This window comes from Micropterus salmoides, unplaced genomic scaffold, assembly GCF_014851395.1.
Source record: "Micropterus salmoides isolate LMB-PRFRI ecotype aquatic unplaced genomic scaffold, ASM1485139v1 Ms_hic_scaffold_7, whole genome shotgun sequence".
In the NCBI taxonomy this organism is placed as follows: Eukaryota; Metazoa; Chordata; class Actinopteri; order Centrarchiformes; family Centrarchidae; genus Micropterus; species Micropterus salmoides.
Window position 1 is genome coordinate 29,494,688 of NW_024044459.1, and position 19,949 is coordinate 29,514,636.

Below are 19,949 nucleotides of genomic sequence, written 5' to 3' on the forward strand. Positions count from 1 at the left end.
GCTCCTCTCACACGAGGAGCCTGACCAACATGGACACTCTCTCTGCTTCCCCTGGTCTTCATCACAGACCTTCACAACGAACAGCTGCACTCCTCTGCGCTGCGGAGGAGGCAGACCTGCAAACAGGTTAAAGTCGGTCCGGTCACTATTGCTCGCCGTGCCTGCCGTCTGCCGGTGTTCACTGTCGGTTTGCAAGACGATCTTGACCCTCATCAATGTGGCACAGTCGGCACTGTCAGCTCTGTGCCGGAACTCCAGAAACGGTGTCTCCACCATTATGACTTTATGTGGATGCATCAGACCATTAGTGTCCACCTTACAGATAGTGACTGGTTACTCTACACAGGTACTTGGAATTGTTTGGGATGTCTCATCGCTTATAAGCAGCACCTGAATGTCTCCTGCACCTGAACTCTTTGTATATAATGTACATAATCTAGATAAACTTGTAAAATTACTCCAAATGTACATCTGACTATTTCTATTACCTGCTTATAAGTAGTGAAATATTTGCTGTATTTCTATTGCTTTTAAAATTCTAATAAAAGTGCAATATTTGTTGTATTTCTACTACCTCTCTATTGACACATTTACTGACAGTATAATCAAGCACAATATTTGGCATCATTTAATATTGAGGATGTGTAGGACTATGACAAGCATGTCCTGAACAACTGCACCTCTTCATCGAATGAGCGCAGGACACTTTAAGGGAAGGACTTGACACTTTATTGCATCAGTTCCACTAATAAATAGTGCCCCACACCCTCCAGTAACCAACAGATGTTGCTAGGATTCAGTGCAGCATCCTTTGTCAATGCCTCCAGTCAAATCTAAATTTTCTCATGTATGTGGGTTACGAAAGTATCTGTAACATTATCCAGTTTTCAAACCCTTTTACTGGCTCGAGAAGCTCAATGTTGGGAGGAAAAAAAAAAGAAAAGTTAAGGCTTGATTGCAAAAGCAAAATTAATAAACCTAACATGTGATGGGACAAAAAGCAGCTCCTGATTCTTCACTACACAACTTTGTGTACAACATCGCTCTTTACTTGGCCTTCCAAACAAAGACCTTTGGATTCTCTCACATACACACTCATAGGCTTTCTATCTAAAACATCTACAGTCTGACATACTGCCATAAAACCCCCTATATGCCCCATTTAAGGCCTTGAAGCATCTACCAGCATCAGTATATGTTTAGATACAAAAACAATATAGGATGAACATATAAAATGTCTACATTTTGGTTTACAACTGCCAAACCCAATAAGATTTTTGGTTTGACAGGACATTTCAAGAGACTGTAACATTCACATTTCAAATCAAAGAGTAACTTCGATAATAAACTTTAAGAAAATGAAACGTGACAAAAAAAAAAAAAAATGCATCAAATGGTCCCAGTATTGCAGCTATGTCATGGTGGAAGGCCATGGGCTGCTAACTGGGTGCAACTTCTACTTCAGGTTAGTAACTTCATCTTGCTTGATTTACTTCAGCTTTCAGTTTAAATTTAAATGTAAAGCAGAGACCTGTTATAAGCACTTAAGTCTCTTTTGAACAGTGAGGCAACAGAGTTGAAAATAATCAAACACTAAATTGTGCACAAATAGCTTTAGAGTATAATGTTCAGAGAAGAATAAATGCAGAAATTGTCTATGGCAACAAAAGGTCACACTGGCCCAGTAAATGAGGCTTATTCTCGCCGACCGAGACAAGGGTCTGAAGTCCGAAACACTAGGTTTAAGACAAGAACAAACTTTTGCAACCTACCCAAGAACATTTTAGACAGTGTATTAACGCACTTTTCTGTGATCGGATTTGTGATGCTGCTTCTGCTAGAAGTTATGCGTCCTCAGACTAAAGTCCAAGAGAGAAACGCTGCAATTATGAAGTGGTGACCTGCGGCTTGGAATGATTTAAGACTGTCGCTTACTTCAACTGTGGAGTGAAGATGCTTCAGATGATTAGCTGCCAAAAAGAAAAATATCCCAACTACAAATCATTGCAGTAGAGAAGAAAAAAAAGAGCCAGTACGGTCTTTAAAACCTAACTTCTGTCAGTCTACTGCTCCAAGATGCTCCCAGTGAGACTAATCAGCGCAAATAAACATGGAGGGTTTTGAGCGTGAAAGTGAATAAACCCTAATGGTCACTGTCCGTTGCTACGGCTTCACAAACCCAGAGAGTAATGGAGATAAAGAGTCAGTGCTAGCCCAGACCTGCCACCACAAACACCACAACTCCAACAAGAATATGACAATGACACCAAAGAAAAAATAACGGTGATATACAGATGATATACAACAGTGAGATAAACAACGGTTGAGTGAAAGATTGCATTAAAAAACAGCCATGACACAAGACACAAACGAGACAGTTTTCTCTTGGTTTCTGCATACAGACGCTCCCTCGCCGCATCCATGTGTGTTTGAATACGTGTCCGCCAGGCTTTTGTTGTTAGGTGATGAATGTGGTGGTGTCGCTCACTCTACTGTCACAGACTTGGCCAGGTTTCTTGGACAGTCCACCTGTGTTCAACAGAAGAGGTCATTTACTACATGACCATATAAAATGGACAATAAGTAATACACACCTTCTGATGTTGACTTAATGCTACTGTCAAACTATCAAGTACGTTTACCAAAATCATAAAGAACTTTTATGTGCCAAATGTAGCATTTATTTTATGTCCAAAACCAGCATCAACACTGGCTATATTTATATGGCGTACTTCAGTTTAGCTGTTTACTTTGATCTCTGACATCCTGTAAGACTTCTTGTATACTCTTATGACTATTTTCCACACATGTGAACACTGGCATACTGGTGATGCTGAAGGTTTTTAAGTTAGAGACTGCGGCTGCAAATGGTGGAGATGTGGGATTTGAGAAACTGATATTTTACTGCATTTGCGTCTTAAGTGATAGATGAGGTTTTAAATCTCATCTGGCTAAACAGTCATGTTCAGTTACAGCTGAGCCTGATGGACCAGCACTTACGTCATAGCCTCGGAGGACCGCCAGGTGGAAGGACAGCAGCTGCAGTGGGATGACGCTCAGGATGCCCTGCAGGCAGTCTACACAGTGAGGCACTTTGATGGTGCGGCTGGAGTTCTTGATGGTCTCGTAGTCATCTTTGTCACAGATTACAATGGGGCGGCCCTGTAAATCAAGCAGATCATCTGTCAATGTGATGCTAAACCTCGATAAGAGTTGCAAAAAAGGTTAATCTAAAAGATCCCCCCCCAAATTTCCCCATCAGTTGATTTTCACACCCACATGTGCTGTAGATTACTGCATTGCAATGATGTCACACTGAGGTGAGCCCCTCCTTTGTATTTACTGAGGTGAAGGTCAGAGGCGTGGCACAGATAAGACTGTGAAAATGAGCTTAACATGCACAACGTGCTGTGGTAAAACGTTCAGGGACTTTAAAAGTGTGTGTGTGTGTGTGTGTGTGTGTGTGTCTCTCTCTCTCACCTGGCGGGCAAAAACTTGCTGCAGGGCATTCTGACATTTGCTGTAGGTGTGGTCTCTCATGATGATCATGATGACCGGCATGAGTTTATCCACCAGGGCCAGTGGGCCGTGTTTCAGCTCGCCAGCCAGGATGCCCTCTGAATGCATGTATGTGATTTCCTTGATTTTCTACACAGGATAAGAAAATCTAAGCTAAGTTTTTTGTCATTGCAGCTTACACCTCAGTCCATATCTGTACTTACACTGCTTTTCTAAAAGTTGCTGTGCTCAAGTGTTTTACTTTTCAAAAAGGAGGTTAGAGACAATTATCTATCATATCACCCACTGCCGAAATCCCATCTTTTTGGTGTCTTAAGAGTAAAAGTGAGAAAATATATATATATATATATAGATATATATATATATATATATATATATATATATATATATATATATAGATATATATATATATATATATATATATATATATATATATATATATATATATATATATTATATATATATATATATATATATATATATATATATATATATATATATATATATATATATATATATCACTTTTCTCATTACTGACTCACATCAGAAGAATCAATAAGCTGGCAGAAATAAGGATGTACTTGCTCACCAGTGCTCCTTCCAGGCAGGTAGCATAATGGTAGCCTCTGCCCATGATCAGTACACTCTTCTGCTGGTACAGCTCTTCTGCCAACTTCTGGATCTCATCATCCAAACTGAGGACCTCCTTAATCAGATCTAACACAGACGTAACAGAAAACCAGATATGATTAAAACTTGACTAAAAATGTTGGGCAGGGACATTTTACCATTAGGGACATGCCATCATATGCTTTAGATCCAGAGAAGCATGAATGCGCTTACAGCTGACAGCTGGTCCTTCATCCCTCCCTCTCTCTTGCTCTCCCTCTCATCACTTACTTCATCTTCCAAGAGGATTGTTTGAACAAACATTAGAAGTCAATGTACTTTGGATGTACTTGACATGTGACTGGAGCGCTGGTTTCATATCCCTATACATTTTCTCTCATGTGATCAGACTTCCTTGGCTGAACAAGAATACTCGTGGCTTGATTTACCTGGAAGCACTCTCAGACCCTGGATTATCTCACGGCGTCTCGGCTGCATGGAAATCCTGTCGTCACACATCAAGAGTGCAAACATGATCAGGGCAACAAACTGGCTGGTGTAGGCCTGCAGAGCAAAAAGTCAGAAACGCTGAGTGTTATAAATCTATATAGCACTATATTGAGAGGTGGGACTATACAATGACTGAGTCACCTTTTTATAGTTCATCTCCCTGTTTTCACAGTGAACTGTCTCCAGCTAATAATCTGCACCAGATGAGAAATGGAAGGAGGAGAGGTGGGTTTCAGTGCATGCCAAGCAGCATTAAAAGCTAGCGCTTCTCATCCTGGAAAACTTGGTGAACACACAACTCCACATCAGAGATCACAGCACACAACCCTAGCACATCTGAGACTTCATGCCTGCCGTCATCACTGCCCACTCACTCTCTCTCTGTGTTCCTTCATCTCACGTTTGGAGGCCTTCCATGCCCATTTGGGAGATTTAATCAGTGCTCGGGTGAAGCCAAGCCATTTCACGGGACCCTCTAGACTCAGAAATGCCAGTGTCTAAAGCCAAGAAAATAGCTGTAAAACATTTATACCGCCCACCCCTCCCCCTACAGCACGCTAACCACAGTCCCTCAGAACTCTTGACAGTGTGCGCTGTTTGGTCAGATGTGGCAACATATTCAATCCACATAGTAAACTGTGGTGTTTTTCTGTGTTCACGTCACCAACTTCTTTTTGTGGTTTTCGTGCAGAATATGCCAACTGTTACCCTTCAAAAAAGGTGACCACCCTTACATACAGCTGACACGTGAATGGATTTCCCTCACGCAAAAAACAGTTCAGGATGAGAAAACAAACTTTGTAACCCTGTAAATTCCCAATGGATACAGTTATGTAATCCAGAAAGGCAGTCCTTATTCCATTCTCTGTCAGTTGACCTGCCAGAAGGATTTGCCTTTTGTTAACATCAAAGTATTTTGTACACGTCTCAACTTATTCCATAAATCTTATCATAAATATGATCACAGTAAATGGAAAAGCCCCCCCCCCCCCTTCCAGTTCATACAAAAACAACCTCAAATGCATGAAAAAAAAAAAAAAGAAAAAGAAATAAAGCCCAAGTAGATGAATTTGGAGTCATTTAGCAGTTGGGTGCGATACATGTTCTCCGGTGATTTGATGAGCTAGGTTGTGCAGCATTTAGTTGAGCTGGGTGTGGGTGTGTGGCCCAGCCAGCCAAGCAGTAAATGATGGCGTCGCCGAGGCGTGCTCAGGGGCTTTGGAGCAGCGCTAGAGTCGCTGAGCCAAGCCCAAGGGCTGGGCCAGGGAGGGACTTGCTCCCATCTCTCTCCCCACTACTTCTTTGCTCTGCATCTGAAGCCAAACCGGGAGTGAGGTGGTGGTGGTGGTGGGGGGCAAAAAAACCCAAAGAATCCTAGCTTTACATGAATTGAGATGAGAATATCAGTCCTCTCCCCGTGGGATCAGAGAGGAGGAAGATGTCAGCTTCCAAGAGGAGAAGCCAGACTCACAATGGAGTTTTCATCTGGGTTTCATTCAGGGTCAGTGGGTGTTGGGTTCATCTGATGTGAGGTGCACTTTCTAACTAAAATGTGGCAGTTCCTATGGACATGTGCTTGAGACAAAAGAAATTATACATTTTAATCTCAATTGAGCAATATATGTAATGAGGCTTGGTGAGCAGTATCTGGTAGTTTATAGTAATCTCTGTTAGTGGTTTACATCCACCTGATTTGTCACCAACTGGTCGGTCTTGTCCATAAGTATTGACAAACATCCTCAAGTGAAAGTTATAAAACTGGCAGGTGTAGGTCAATTAAAACTAAGGCTGCAACTGACGATTATTTTCTAACAGCGTGTTCAGACCAAGTCAGGCACGTGCTGATTAGCTGCAGGGTTGTGCAGCAGTATGGGTATGTTTATTTGTGCTTTAGAACTTAACCGCCAGAATCAGAAGATAATTTCTCATCTTATTCACCAGCTGTCTCGCTACCAGCGCTTTCCCTCCTCATTCACACTCTAGGTCGCTCGACCACCGCTGTCGCCATCTCTCGCTCAAACACAAACCAAACAAAGCTTCTTGGTATTGCTAATTTACTTTGTAGACTGCAAGCCTGCTGGGTACAAGAAATAAACCAGGTGACATCATAGTTTGGTCCATGATTTGGATAGCGCCTTGTTTCAGTGGTATTTCAAGCTGACTGTAGACCACTGTGGCCGGATTGGCCACTGCAACGTGATGTCGGGTTGTGTTTCTCCAAAAGTTGATTCGGTTTCATCTTTTCCGCAGCAGGTCGCTGCGTTTTCCCCCCCCTTCTACTTTGTCTGCGGCCCCCACTGCCACAGCCTAAACACACCACCCACATTCAAACTGAATGGCAAGACCTGCGTTTATGAGACCAAGGCTGAATTCAGACCAAAAAGATATTAAATTTCATATCACAGAAGACATAAAACCAGCAAATTAACATTTGAGCAGCTGGAGCCAATCAGTTTTGGCATTTTTTTCCCCATTAAAAACTGACCAACTGATCAATTGCCCATCAAATTTGTTGCAGATAAAACAAAGTCCGGATTATTGTGAATTACTGTCATAATTTCAGGCAAGAGAATTATTTAAATATTTTATAGCAGCAGCCTGGGAAGAAGGAAATTTTGTATGACCTACACCTTATGTGAAAAAACATGGTTGTAGATACAGTAGATATTTCCCAGATATTCCAGCTGACTGAATACATGAGACATTGTGTGATAAATGAGTCTTATGATTAACACATTAGGGGGTTACCTTGGTGCTGGCTACTCCGATCTCAGGCCCGGCGTTGATGTGGACTCCGCAGTCTGTCTCCCTAGAGATGGAGCTGCCCACTGTGTTGGTGATGCCCACAGTCAGAGCTCCTCTCTCTTTACAGTAGCGCAGGGCCATGAGGCTGTCAGCAGTCTCCCCTGGAGGATTAGCACAAATGGAAAAACATAACAGTTTAGGCAACAGTTCTGACAATAAAATTATGATGATTTATTAGTTTGCAAGGAAATGATCTAAAACAGCTTCACAGAAAAACCACATGTATTTTGCAAAAAAGTAAATACCACCAAAAAAAAAAAAAAAAAACTCCCTCCCCACACATTCAGAAAACTCCACTGTGCTGTACAAGTTTGACTTAACAATTTGCTAACACCCAAGCTGAGCTCAAGAAAAGAAATCAGTAAGAACCAGAGTGGCTCCCAGGGACGGAAAGTGGAGGACATGGGGGAATGTGCACTAGATCAAGTCCAGATGGCACCGGCGTCCCCACCTGACTGGCTGATAAAGAAGCAGACGTCGTCTCGGAAGACGGGAGTGTTCCTGTCCAGGAAGTCGCTGGCCAGTTCCACCATGACAGGCAGCTCGGTTAGCTCCTCCAGGACCTGGCGGGTCTGTGAAAGCAAAAGAGCGCTGCTCAGCATCATTCTGTTAAAACAAGCCAGTCGAGCTCAGAGCAGAGAACACACCAGCACACAAACCTCATACCTGTGTCTCCACAATACAGACGTTTTTTTAGTGTGATGGCAATACAGACATGTTTCCATAATGCGCATTTGATCAAAGAAGAAAAAGCAGTTTGTTAGTAATAGTGGCTACTCACTGCCACACCGGCATGGTAGCTGGTGCCGCAGGCAATAAGGATAAGTCGCCGACACCTCTGGATCTCTTTGATGTGGTCCTTCAGTCCACCCAGGATCACTGAAAAAGCAAACCAAACACACAACCCATCATTATTTTCCACGTCATTAACAATCAAACAAAAAAAAAAAAGGGAATGCTGAGACAGAAGATTTATTTTAACATGTACGTAGCTCTGTTTAGCTGCCATTTGAGCAAAATGCATAAAGAGGCAGAATAGAAAATAGTGTCCTCATAAGTTGTGTTATTACGCCAATGCTTCACTGAGAAAAATAATTTGACCCAACTCTAACCTGTGTTGTTGTCAAAGTTGATCCTCCCTCTCATGGTGTTGACCACAGACTCTGGCTGCTCAAAGATCTCCTTCTGCATGAAGGCACTGAAGTTGCCTGTGGTGGGAGGATCAGAAAAGAGGGGAACATTTCCAACATTAGAAAAACAATAAAAACCCCCAACTAAATGTCTCTTAAGAACATGGTGATGGACTTTTTATAAAGTGTGAGCCCACATGAGGCTGTCTGAGAAAGGTCATGTTGACACACATGAAGTACCTGTAAATGCAAACCACAGCCTCCCAAAGGATTAAGAAAACTCTTTACAATGTTTTAGTTTGTTTTTGTTGCTTTGTCAACATATTCAGAGCCACAGTGCAAATCACAGCTTAAATGAAGGACAACAAAACATGAGACATCAAGGAGATAGTGTTTTTCCATCAATAATAAACCTTGGCACTGAAATATGCAAGCATTTGTCAGCCTGCCTCTGACAGCAATTTGGGTCAAGCAAATTAGGTTATTCAGCAGAAAGGCTCCAGAAACTGAAAGGGAGGAGAGTGGCTGAGTAATGACAGGACCACAAAGGAATGTCAATACCGGCCAAGATCAGTTTACCTCTGCCCTCTGCTGGATCACTGAGGAACAGTCGGTGGGAAAGGAGGAAATACAAAATTCATACTTAAATTAAATAGTTTGGTTCAAAAAATAAAAAAAGAGAAGCAATTTAAAGCCATCACTTTGGGCTCTGCACACTTGCGATGGGCGATTTAACTACTTTGACATTTCACAAACTAAATGATTAAAATCGAGAAAATATTCAGCAGATTAAATAATACTATAATTAGTGAAATAATGAAAATGCAGCCATAATCCCCATTAAGGGAGTAGTTTGGTTGGCCTTTTGGGAAATGTGTTATTCGCTTGATTGATGACAGCAGATCATTACGTATCCCACGTCTGGACTATAAATATGAAGCTGGAACAAGCAGCCAATTAATTTAGCTTGGCATAAAGACTATCCTGAAGAAATAACTGGCACACAGCCTCCCTTTAAAAAAAAGGCAATTTGTAAATTTTGTGATGAAAATAGTTTTTGTGCAATTAAAACAACAAGATGTTGTTGCAATGTTATATGAGATTGGAGACACGGAATTTAATCTTCTCATACAACTCGACAACGACAGCTTTATAAAAAGAGACAACTCTGTTCAACTGATGTAAATACTAAATAAAGTTTTTACAATTTAAATTTCAGATCATGTGTCAATCAAAGCAATAAATGCTTCACTGTCTTCCTAAACACAAACTGAAATGTGTGTCACCTCAGGCACAGAGGGGGAAGTGAGGGTCATAGTTCCACAACTGAGATGTCATCTGAATGCTTTCTTAAAACTGATAACTAATCCAGCAGGGTTGTAACTACCTGGATGATGAAAAGATTGGCCTATGGGCTGGTTGTTAAAAAGCCTGTTCAGCTATTTAAGCAGCCAATCTCCCATTAATACTCACAATAATAACAACAGGGTTCAGGACAAAATTACAAGGCAGTGTCCCAATGATTTACTTGCAAACAGGGCTTAGAGACATGTATGGTGGGGGTAGACAGAACAAAGGCTGACATACCACCTACCCTTCATGATCTGCTGGAGCTCCATCTGCAGGGTCTGGATGGCGCGGGCTGGATAGTCTCCAGCTGTACGCTTTATCCTGTGGATGGACAGGCGGCCTTCCATCACGGCGGCCACGTCGTCGTCCTCCAGGAAGATCACCCGGTTTGTGTGCTCGATCACAGCGCTGAGAAAGAGACGGACCAAAAAAAACGACATCAAAACTTTTGCACTCCACAGATAAAGCGGAGATGCATGGACATGGAGAACCATAAAGGCGGTGTAGAAAAGGTTGATGCAAAGACACAGGCATCTGCTTACCTTGCATCAGAGGCAAAGTAGTATTCCACAGCCTTCTCATCCACAGGGAACAGACAGGTGTCCTGGTCTGCCCTGGGTAGGGCACTGCAGCCCTTTTTGTCTTTAGCAGCTGATTAGAAGAAAAGAAAAACTGGGCCTCAGTCACACTTCAGGTGTGGATTAACTTAGACTAAAAACTGAATTTTAAACTTACAGGAGCGGTAGAGCACAGGAATATGATCTGTGGACAGCTTGTGATCACTCCTCACTCCCATCAGCAGGGGACTTCCCCTCCTGCACAGCAACATTTTTTTATGAGTCAACAACAACCAATATCTGTATTAACAACAGTTTGACAGCTTTAGTGGGAATGTACCTTGTGCCAACTGCCTCTCCAGGGTAGTGGACACTCTTGAAGACCAGGGCAAAAGCTCCCTCCTGCCCGGTGGAAGAAAAAAAACAAAACAAAAAAAAAAAACATCAGACAGTCTCTTCTATCTGCTATCACTTCAGGAGAAGCATTGTGCATTCACGTGGCCTTACCAGCTGCTGGATCACCCGTTCCACCAGTGTAGAAAAATTGAGGTCGTCACTCTCCCGGTTGTCATACATGTACTTCACCAGCTTGGCGATGGACTCTGTGTCAGTCTCAGATTCAAACTCATAGCCTTTGCTCTCCTGTGGAGATGTGGAGAGAGTGAGTTAGTTCTGCCACCTGTCTGTGCTGAAAAAGACATGAAGAATAGATGATAAAAGAAATTTCCTCACCAAGAATTTCCTCAGGTCTTTGTAGTTGGTGATAATTCCATTGTGAATGACAATAAACTCTGCAGACCGAAAGATTGTCATAAACTTTAGATACCGAGATCCCTGCACCCAGGTGAAACTGACTGAGCTGTTGTGGAATACATGGTAAAATGTTGAGCTGTGTTGAGCAAGTTAGCGTTGCATCTTTAACACCACTAACCATTTGTCTTGTCAGATCTGTGTGGATGGCTGTTAACTGGGCTTGGTACGCCGTGAGTAGCCCAGCGGGTGTGAGCAATGCCAAGGTGAACATCAAACTCCACGTCCAGGTCGATATCCTGCTGTTCTAGAGGTCAAAAAAACAAAACCAAGCACAGACAATATTAAGTATCCCAACTGTACCACAGTATACAGGATGAGAAATGAACCATTCATTTGTTGCTGATTTATTCTTGTTACATGAACAACTTCATCTTAGCTTACTGTGGATCTCCTCATCCAGAGCTTTCACTTTTCCAGAGGTCTTGATCAGTTGGATAGACTTGGCGTTTGACTCCCACTCCTTCCCATTGCCACCATCAATTCCCACTCCTGACAAAAAATTTAAAAAAAAAAGGTATTTATTACAGTCGATAAATGACAACAACAATAACAAAAAAAAGAAACTTCGAGACAGAGACTGATCCTTCAATTGTGTTTTGTTGTAGTTGCAGATTTTGTCCACGAAATGGCACTCTGCAACTTCCCTGTTGGCTATACTTGTGTTTGGAATACCACTAATTAGCTGACACAATCAGCCGTACTTTGTTTAAAGTACTTTTCTATTAAAAAAAAAAAAAAAAAAGGTTATTTTTAAACCTTATGTCATGTTATCTTGCTGAGGTCACATAACTAAACACGGTATATGTCTAAAAAATCCCATATAAGCTGGGCTATAGTATCATTTTATTGTGAAGCACTTTGTGATTTTTATCTGTGAAAGGTGATATACAAATAAACTTTACTTGGTATCAACTGGTTGAAAAAGAAAAAGTGTGCTACACTTTAAGATCTGTGTGGAATACAAAAGGGACTTAACATAAAGTAAATTTGCTTTATTAGGGGTGCGGTGAATCTACATAATGGTTGTTCAATAATTCGCAGCGAATATCAGTGTTGCTTTTTGTTCCTCACTCATTAGAATAACTAAACAAAACATAAGTGTGACTGATAAGATCAGTCTAATGCTACACTCACTATCAGAAACTTGGTGGCATTATCAGAATGAGTGTCCTACAGGCAGACAGTGAAGGAAAGAGGCCTGAGGGATTTAAAAAAAAAAAAAAAACACACACACACAGTGTACTAGTGCTACGAGCCCCCCCCAAGCCAATCTCTCACCAGCTGAGTCATAGCCTCTGTACTCTAGACGTTGCAGTCCTTTGAGGAGGATCTCAAGGATCTCACGGCGAGTTCTTGGCACATGGTAGTTGAGATAGGCAAAGATTCCTGCAGAGTAAAACAAAATGTCAAGATTCAGTTCTGGGTTCTTACTTCAAAGGTCTGCTTAGAAGTGCAACTGAAAGTGAAGGTTGACTGAAATGCCTTTCGGAGAGGTACATCCACATTGTTAGTTAGCTGACGCTCAATACTTAATGCCGTTTGCAGCCCTGCTGCCTAGTGATTAGGGCTGGGTCATATGGCTGACATCAATATCAAAATATTACTAAGAATAGGCCTATATCTGGATATAATGAAAGAAAAAACAATAAAAAAAACAATAAAAAAATCTAAATGTTCTCTAACACACAAAAATATGCTAAAAATCATCAGTCACAATACAAAAAACCACCAGAAGATGATGTGTGATAATACTGAATTTCTGACCTACACTAATAACATGAACAAATCTGTCAAGGCAGCTGAAACCAAGAAGAATGTAATGCAATTCCTTAAGAAATGAGAAAGACCATTTAGTTACGTCAGCCTCTATTAGGATACTATTTAGGTTTCCACATAAAAACTCTATGGTAGGTCATGTCATAACAACAGATATTGTTTTCTGTCAGGGATGTAAGACCTGTTGAGAGTCAAAAGCCTAGAGTGTATCTATTGACCTGGTGTCTGTCAAGATAATATCTCCTGCCTAGGGAAAGGGTGGTGAAGGAAGTAACTGTCACAATAACACAAGACATCTAAATATAGATTTTCACTTTTGGTCCAAGATACTTATATTCAAGTATACACAACTGCACATTAAAACTATCATGGGGAAAAAAATAAAAATAAATAAAGACTTTATTTATAAAGTGTTTAGAGCGTCACTCTGTAAAATCAGACTGCCAGTTGTTTGTGTGTATTTACTAAACTGGACTCCATTGAGTAACTCACACTGACAGGAGTGTTTGCTAAAGGAAAGGCATGAAAAACAGCCCTGTTACACAGCTAACCATTGACAGATCAATGCAAATGTAGAGCTAGAGGGCTGCGTGGTTCAACAGAGGATTCATTCAGAAGAGCAGATGATCGAGGAAGGTAATGAGGGCCAAATTGCAAAGGGAAAGTGTTATAAGCTGGCTAAAAAAATTAAATCACAAGACCTTTGCTTAAGAAATAGGTTTAACAGAAGTAAAAATTGAATCAGAACAAAGTAACATCTTAATCAGTAGATATTTACAGATAAGCATGTGTTTTTGGAATCCCAAATTTTCCAACTAAGGAAGTCTATCTGGCCGAGTGTAAGTGATTATAGTGACAGTGATGCATTACAACTTATCAGTCACAAGTGTGTGTGTGTGTGTGAGTGTGGGAGTGTGAGAGAGAGAGAAAGGAGTCAGAAATCAGTGGGCACTGACAGATAACATCACTAGCAACTGATCATGACCAAACGCATCATTTTCTAGGTAACGTTACTTTTTCAATAGAAGTTCGACGTTAGTGCAATATGACAGCGATAAACGAGTGTTAACTTACATCCAACCGGGCACTTTTATTCACGCTTTCATTTTAAGCCCTTAAAGACTCCATTCACAAAAATGTCTTTAGCATTTAACGCTAGAGTGTTTATGGTTTGTGCTAGTGGAAAGTTACTTACAGGATGGACATAATGTCACCGCAACCGACGTTAGCCGTCTGGCGTTAGCAGGAAGAGAACCGGACATCATTTTAACGCCACTCACACATGTCGACTTCACATCACACAGCATGTACAGTAAAATTAAACACTGGTTGCTTTATATCTGTCTAACGTTAGCTAACAGCATCAGCAGCGCGCATCTTATATTCGCTAACTGAGGTTAGCCACCCCTAGCTAGCTCATTCAACTGACTTGTACATTTAGCCTAACACAGCGATGCTAACAGGATTTCATATTAGATATTGGTGTTCTGGTAAATAGGGAATAAGACACATGTAGAATTTATTCAATACTCACCACACATGTTTACAGCTTGCCTGTCAGTTACAGCCACTCGGGTAGCTAGGTGCGCCTGTCAGTTAAGCTTCACCCCCTTCTGATTTAACTGACTCATAGCCAACCGCCTTCTTCCATGCAGCCTTCTGATTGGCCGAACGAACTGTCCGTCAAGTTGCACCAGGTTGCACCTACCGACGCAGGCACTCCTGACGTGGCATCAGGATGTAGATCCGTGGGCAGCCCATTTCCTAAATCGACGTGACTGCGCATGCATATGCCCTCTGTTAACTGGAAATGAAAGTAAAATCGAGCTAAACAATGCAGCACGATGTTTGCGTTCATTTATAATTTGCTAATAAAATGACAGATGCCTATAAAGCCTCTTTATTGCACGGACATTGCAAGGGTTTTTAGAAATACTATTCCTCCAGCACAACCCACCCACCTTGTAAGAAATTGTAAACCTTTTATTCATGAATTTTCAAATAATTATTTAAATCGTACAGATTATCCCTGTATGTCAAAGCCATCTCTGTGGTGCGAGGCATGTAATACTGATAAAGAATACAAAATTGATTTTGTATTCTCTATCAGTATTGTATTCTCTAATAAAATAAAATCAAAATACATTTGAACAAATTTAAAGTTAAAAAATATCTGAATCTGTTTTGTAATGTCTTACCATAGAATATAAATGCCTCTTCATGTCATTAAAACTCCAAGAAACATTAGGGTAAATGCCTAAATTACAGCCCACCTTAAGTAATATCTCTAAAAACGCTAAACTAGTCTGAGAAGTATTACAAATGTAATGATATATTCATTTGTCATAAGCATTTCTACTTGGAAAATTACAAAAGAAAAGTTTTGTAGTAGTAATAAATAGAAATAATGATTGATTATGACAGTGATAACTAGCAGCATGATTTTGTAATATTAAGCACGTAAATGATTCACACCACATACACAACAAAATACTGTTAGATTATGAGGCACAGCACTCAAAAACTTCAAAAACTTTATTTATATACATACAGTATGTATTTTGGGCTATTGACAAGCAACTGACTCTGAAAAGGTTTATCAATGTGAAATAATAAATACAACTTATTTCAGTTCTACAGTCATCCAGTGCTATGACTGAGCTCTTCGGTCACAATATTTTAAAATACCTTTATTGTACAGAAAATTGCTACCAGAATAAACAATAACATCTGGATAAACGATGATGGTGATGATGATGGGTTGTCACACACACAGCTGTGCTGTATATCTATGAGCTTCTTTTATTGCGACTCTGGCTTGCATTAGAGCAGGTGGACGGCGGAGGGAGGAATGTGTAAATGCAGTTCTGGTTTCAGTGTAGCTCAAACTTGAACAGCCTCCTCCTCATCATCCTCATCCTTCACCTGTGAGAAAATAATAAAATAAGAGTATTCAAGTAGGACAGACCTCACCATGTATATTCTTTAGGACAGACCTCACCATGTATATTCTTTAAAGTTTAGAGTTTGGTTGCCCTATTATTTTATGTGTGCTGATTGCAGCTGGCAATTACGAGCACCAATATAAACAGTTATCCAATCAAAAAGAGTACTTTAATATCATTATATTTATATATAGTTTAATTATTCAACAATTGACATCCCAGCCCTTACTGTGAACCAAAACTGAATACAAAATATTGATGAAGTCAGAAAGAAGTGTGAATTGCTGTAACTAAATTAAGCAGCAGGTTTGCAAAGCATCCTTTAGCAGAAGAACAAACCTGCTCCACTGACTCAACTTCGGGGACGTAAAACTGCAGCATGTTTTGGATTCCACTCTTCAAAGTAACAATGGAACTGGGACAACTGGTGCAGGAGCCCTGCAGTTTCAGTTTAACAATGCCATCCTCAAACCCCCGATACAGAACATCACCTCCATCCTCCTGCACTGTTGGCCTGGGGAAGAAGAACATCAGTAAGTGTGGGAAAAAGGACAGAAAGCCGTGGTAACAGGGGACAGACACTGAGTGCATCTTCACAAGCAGCTACCTTATTCGAGTATCCAGCAGTTCTTTGATCATAGCGACTACTTCGTCATCGTCATCTGATGGTGCTGACAAGCAAAGTGAAAATATTTTTTTAATGCATTTATAAATAGCTTGCCCTACTAACTAGTTCAGTGTCTTACCCTGCCCACCTTGTTCACATCCTTACCTGTATCTGCACTGGGTTTGCTGTCCTCATTAACAACAGGAAGTCCAGAAGAGAAAAAGTCCATAATGGCAGCAAATACATCAGGCTTGATTACTTTCCATTCCATATTTGGATCAGACTAAATGGAGATAGAAATAAAAAAAACTAGTTATTCCTAGAAATGGCATAACAACATGCTACACTATGAGGTACTGTATGTATTTTTACCTTTGATATTGTGATAAAGTCAGGGCCCAGGAACACACCCTTGACTCCATCAATCCTGAACAGCTGTCTGAAGACAACACAGAACATTACTAAAAGGAGCATTTTAGAATGTTTGAAGTTGTTTTTTTTAATGAGGCCATATAAACCAAACCAATAACAGAGATAATGCTTAAAAATGAAAAAAACAACAACCAATATTTCACTTATACTACAATTAACACATGTATATTTCATATACATAGCTGAAACTTCTAAACTTATATATCATTTTTCAACGCATTGCAATGTGCATTATTTCCAATAAAACTGTTAACACTGACTGATTTAAAGCTCATGTACATGTAAAAGCTCAGACAAGCAACCACAATAACAGAATAAAATCATGCATTGGAACACACATTTATAAGTACTGGATTGGACAGATAGAGGAACATTGTGCTCATCTTAAAAGGACACTGGCTGCAGACTCAAGGACAACCTGAGGAGCACACAGACGTCTTCCTGCTATTATTGTGCTTAACAAGAATTCAAACTGATTTGGTTCTCATGCTACTGGTACGGCAGGCGAATAAACCTTCACAAGCGACTTGCCAAACATAAGTCTAACTAATAATAACAATGGCTGCATTCCATTTAGGTGTGAAATGGTGGAACATAGCCATTATCAATATTATTATTTAAACCTGTGCTATATCAAAACGCATCTTGTCAAAAACTATTTATTACTTTATGTTCAGTAACCTGGTATTTCAGAAGTCATATACCTGGCTAAAGGTGAGCAGTAAGCATCACGAGGGCTGGCAAAATTCATAGTTCCTGATTCAAGAACTGTGCGACCAGGCAGAAACTTTAGGCTGTTTGGATTTGGTGTGTCCTGGGTCTGCACAAACATGGTCCTTCCTGGAAGGAGACAAAACATAGAAGACAAGAATGTAATCAGTTATATGGTAGGGGTGTGACGAATTCTTGAGCCACGATTAAAATATTACAAGAGGTTTCGTTAGATTAAAAGCTGTCTCGCAGAGCAAATCAACTCTGCTCAGCTGATGCGACACCGGCGTGTGATGGTTATCAAGTGAACCCGCTCTCTCACTGCAAGTCCACACAGTTGTGACGGAGTGGTAACTAACTGGTAGAGTTGCATTTTAACATCTAAAAATGATGTGTGTGCATTTATGTTAGATTGCTGCATGATCAGAAGTATTGACAGTTAGTTTTGGTTTCACATGCAACATGCAGTCCCAAACTGTGTCGTTCAAACATGTTGAAGGGAAATTCACGGAAAATTAGCGTGATGCACAGCAGGGTATAGGGCAGGTAGACTTTTAAAAAATATTATGAATTCTCATTAAATGATGACGTTAGTCTTGTAATATTATGACTTTTTAATGTGCAGAAAGTTTTTAACACCTATAATAAATGAGTTTATCATTGAAAAGGTGCCACAAATCACATTTAAAGAGGTAATTTCCCCAAACAAAAGACTCAAAAGAGGAGGGAGGACTAAATCATGCCTGCATGTGTGCTGACTCAGTAGGGACGACATTACATGCAAAAAGGATCTACAGGAGAAACATACCTGAGAGCCTTACTGCAATATAGTTATATTTTGAATTCTTACCTGTCACCTGCATATTGTGTTTCCCATTACATAAATAAAAATATTTCCACCATAAATTAGTGCAGAAAAATTCACCAGAATGCAGGAAATTTGTTTAATGTTTAAAATTTTCATATAACTTAGCATTGAAGATTTCTTAAAAATAGTGTTAAAGTCTCGTCTCGATATCGTGAACCCAATCTTGTGTCTCATCTTATCTCATGGAGTAAGTGCCTCGTCACACCCCTACTATATGGTGTTTTCCCCGAGTTAGAGAGCCACAAGATGGTTGCAGGTATACAAACCAGGAACAACCCAATGGGGGTTTTGTGGCCATCTGTTCAAGACTCCTGTGTTATGTGAAGGCCAGTGTAATCCGGCGCTCTGACATCCACTTCCAGCAAGACTGAGACAAAACACAAGAGATATTCAAAAGGTTACAGCAACAATCAGAATATATAGTTCAGTTAGACATATCATTTCCTCCCTCCTACTTGTGGATGTGGCAGTAAGCGATTCAAAGAGGCTGAGTAAGACTAATCTACTAAATCCCTTTTGTGCACAGCATGTAGTCCATTATCTTATTATAATTCATAACTGCAAGTGATTAATAATACAGATTAGTTTTTATTCTACACCACCTTTATCTGGCAAAATGCAGAATATCAGGATTACTGGTGGTTAACACTGCTACCTCACAACAAGCAATAAAATCAAAGCTACACAGGAGAGTCAACACCTCAATCGTTTCTGGAATTTGTGGCTTGATATTGCCTAACATTGTCTATGAAACAATTGCAATGTCCAGATGCGCACATGGACTCAAGGCTTGCCTGCTGACAAAGGTCACAAATAAATTTGGACTTGGAGGAAGTGCAACTTATTTTTTCCTTAATTTTGTTGACGTTAACGTTACATCTGTAAAGAATTGCTTAAAATATCACGACATTAAAGAGCCATTTTTGTTTAACAATGTCAAAACACCTTTAACAACTAACTGTGATCTAAGGAGTTAAAACAATATCAGACACATTTATCACGCTGCTCTGAGAAATAAGTTAATAATCTGTCTGCGTCACTCTGCAACTTAGCTAAACTTAGCTAGCTAGCTAGCCGCTAATATTTAACCTCAGTCGGACTCTGGTACTTAAGAAGTCGATGCATTCATACAAGCATTAAAAAGCACAACAAAAAGGACATCAGGTAAACAGGTAAACTTACGGACGGGAAAGTCTTGCTGAAATACCCAACAACCTGCCGACCTGTCTGTAAGTCGCCATGTTTGTTATTGATACCTAAAAAGAACGGAAGAGGGCTGTGCTATTTGCGGAAGTGACGCACTATTATTGTACGCTA

General features: G+C 40.3%; 2 protein-coding genes across 2 annotated transcripts; both read right to left on the reverse strand.

Annotated features, from left to right (window-relative positions):
• Positions 1-928: 928 nt before the first annotated feature.
• Positions 929-14,749, reverse strand: LOC119891939 (glutamine--fructose-6-phosphate aminotransferase [isomerizing] 1). The gene is made up of 19 exons (XM_038703942.1): positions 14,604-14,749; positions 12,572-12,679; positions 11,675-11,782; positions 11,412-11,537; positions 11,213-11,271; positions 10,988-11,122; positions 10,821-10,882; positions 10,659-10,738; positions 10,466-10,574; positions 10,168-10,331; positions 8,556-8,651; positions 8,225-8,322; positions 7,895-8,015; positions 7,387-7,544; positions 4,578-4,692; positions 4,109-4,236; positions 3,481-3,648; positions 3,001-3,162; positions 929-2,529 (listed from the first exon to the last, which is right to left on the reverse strand). Exons 1-19 carry the CDS (start codon positions 14,608-14,610, stop codon positions 2,485-2,487), a joined length of 2,049 nt encoding a protein of 682 aa, XP_038559870.1. The 5' UTR covers positions 14,611-14,749; the 3' UTR covers positions 929-2,484.
• An 816-nt stretch (positions 14,750-15,565) lies between these two features.
• On the reverse strand, positions 15,566-19,943 carry nfu1 (NFU1 iron-sulfur cluster scaffold homolog (S. cerevisiae)). Its single transcript, XM_038703944.1, has 8 exons — positions 19,815-19,943; positions 18,899-18,999; positions 17,758-17,893; positions 16,994-17,060; positions 16,787-16,904; positions 16,622-16,685; positions 16,354-16,528; positions 15,566-15,994 (listed from the first exon to the last, which is right to left on the reverse strand). The coding sequence occupies exons 1-8, from the start codon at positions 19,871-19,873 to the stop codon at positions 15,953-15,955; spliced, it is 762 nt and encodes a 253-aa protein (XP_038559872.1). The 5' UTR covers positions 19,874-19,943; the 3' UTR covers positions 15,566-15,952.
• Positions 19,944-19,949: the final 6 nt, after the last annotated feature.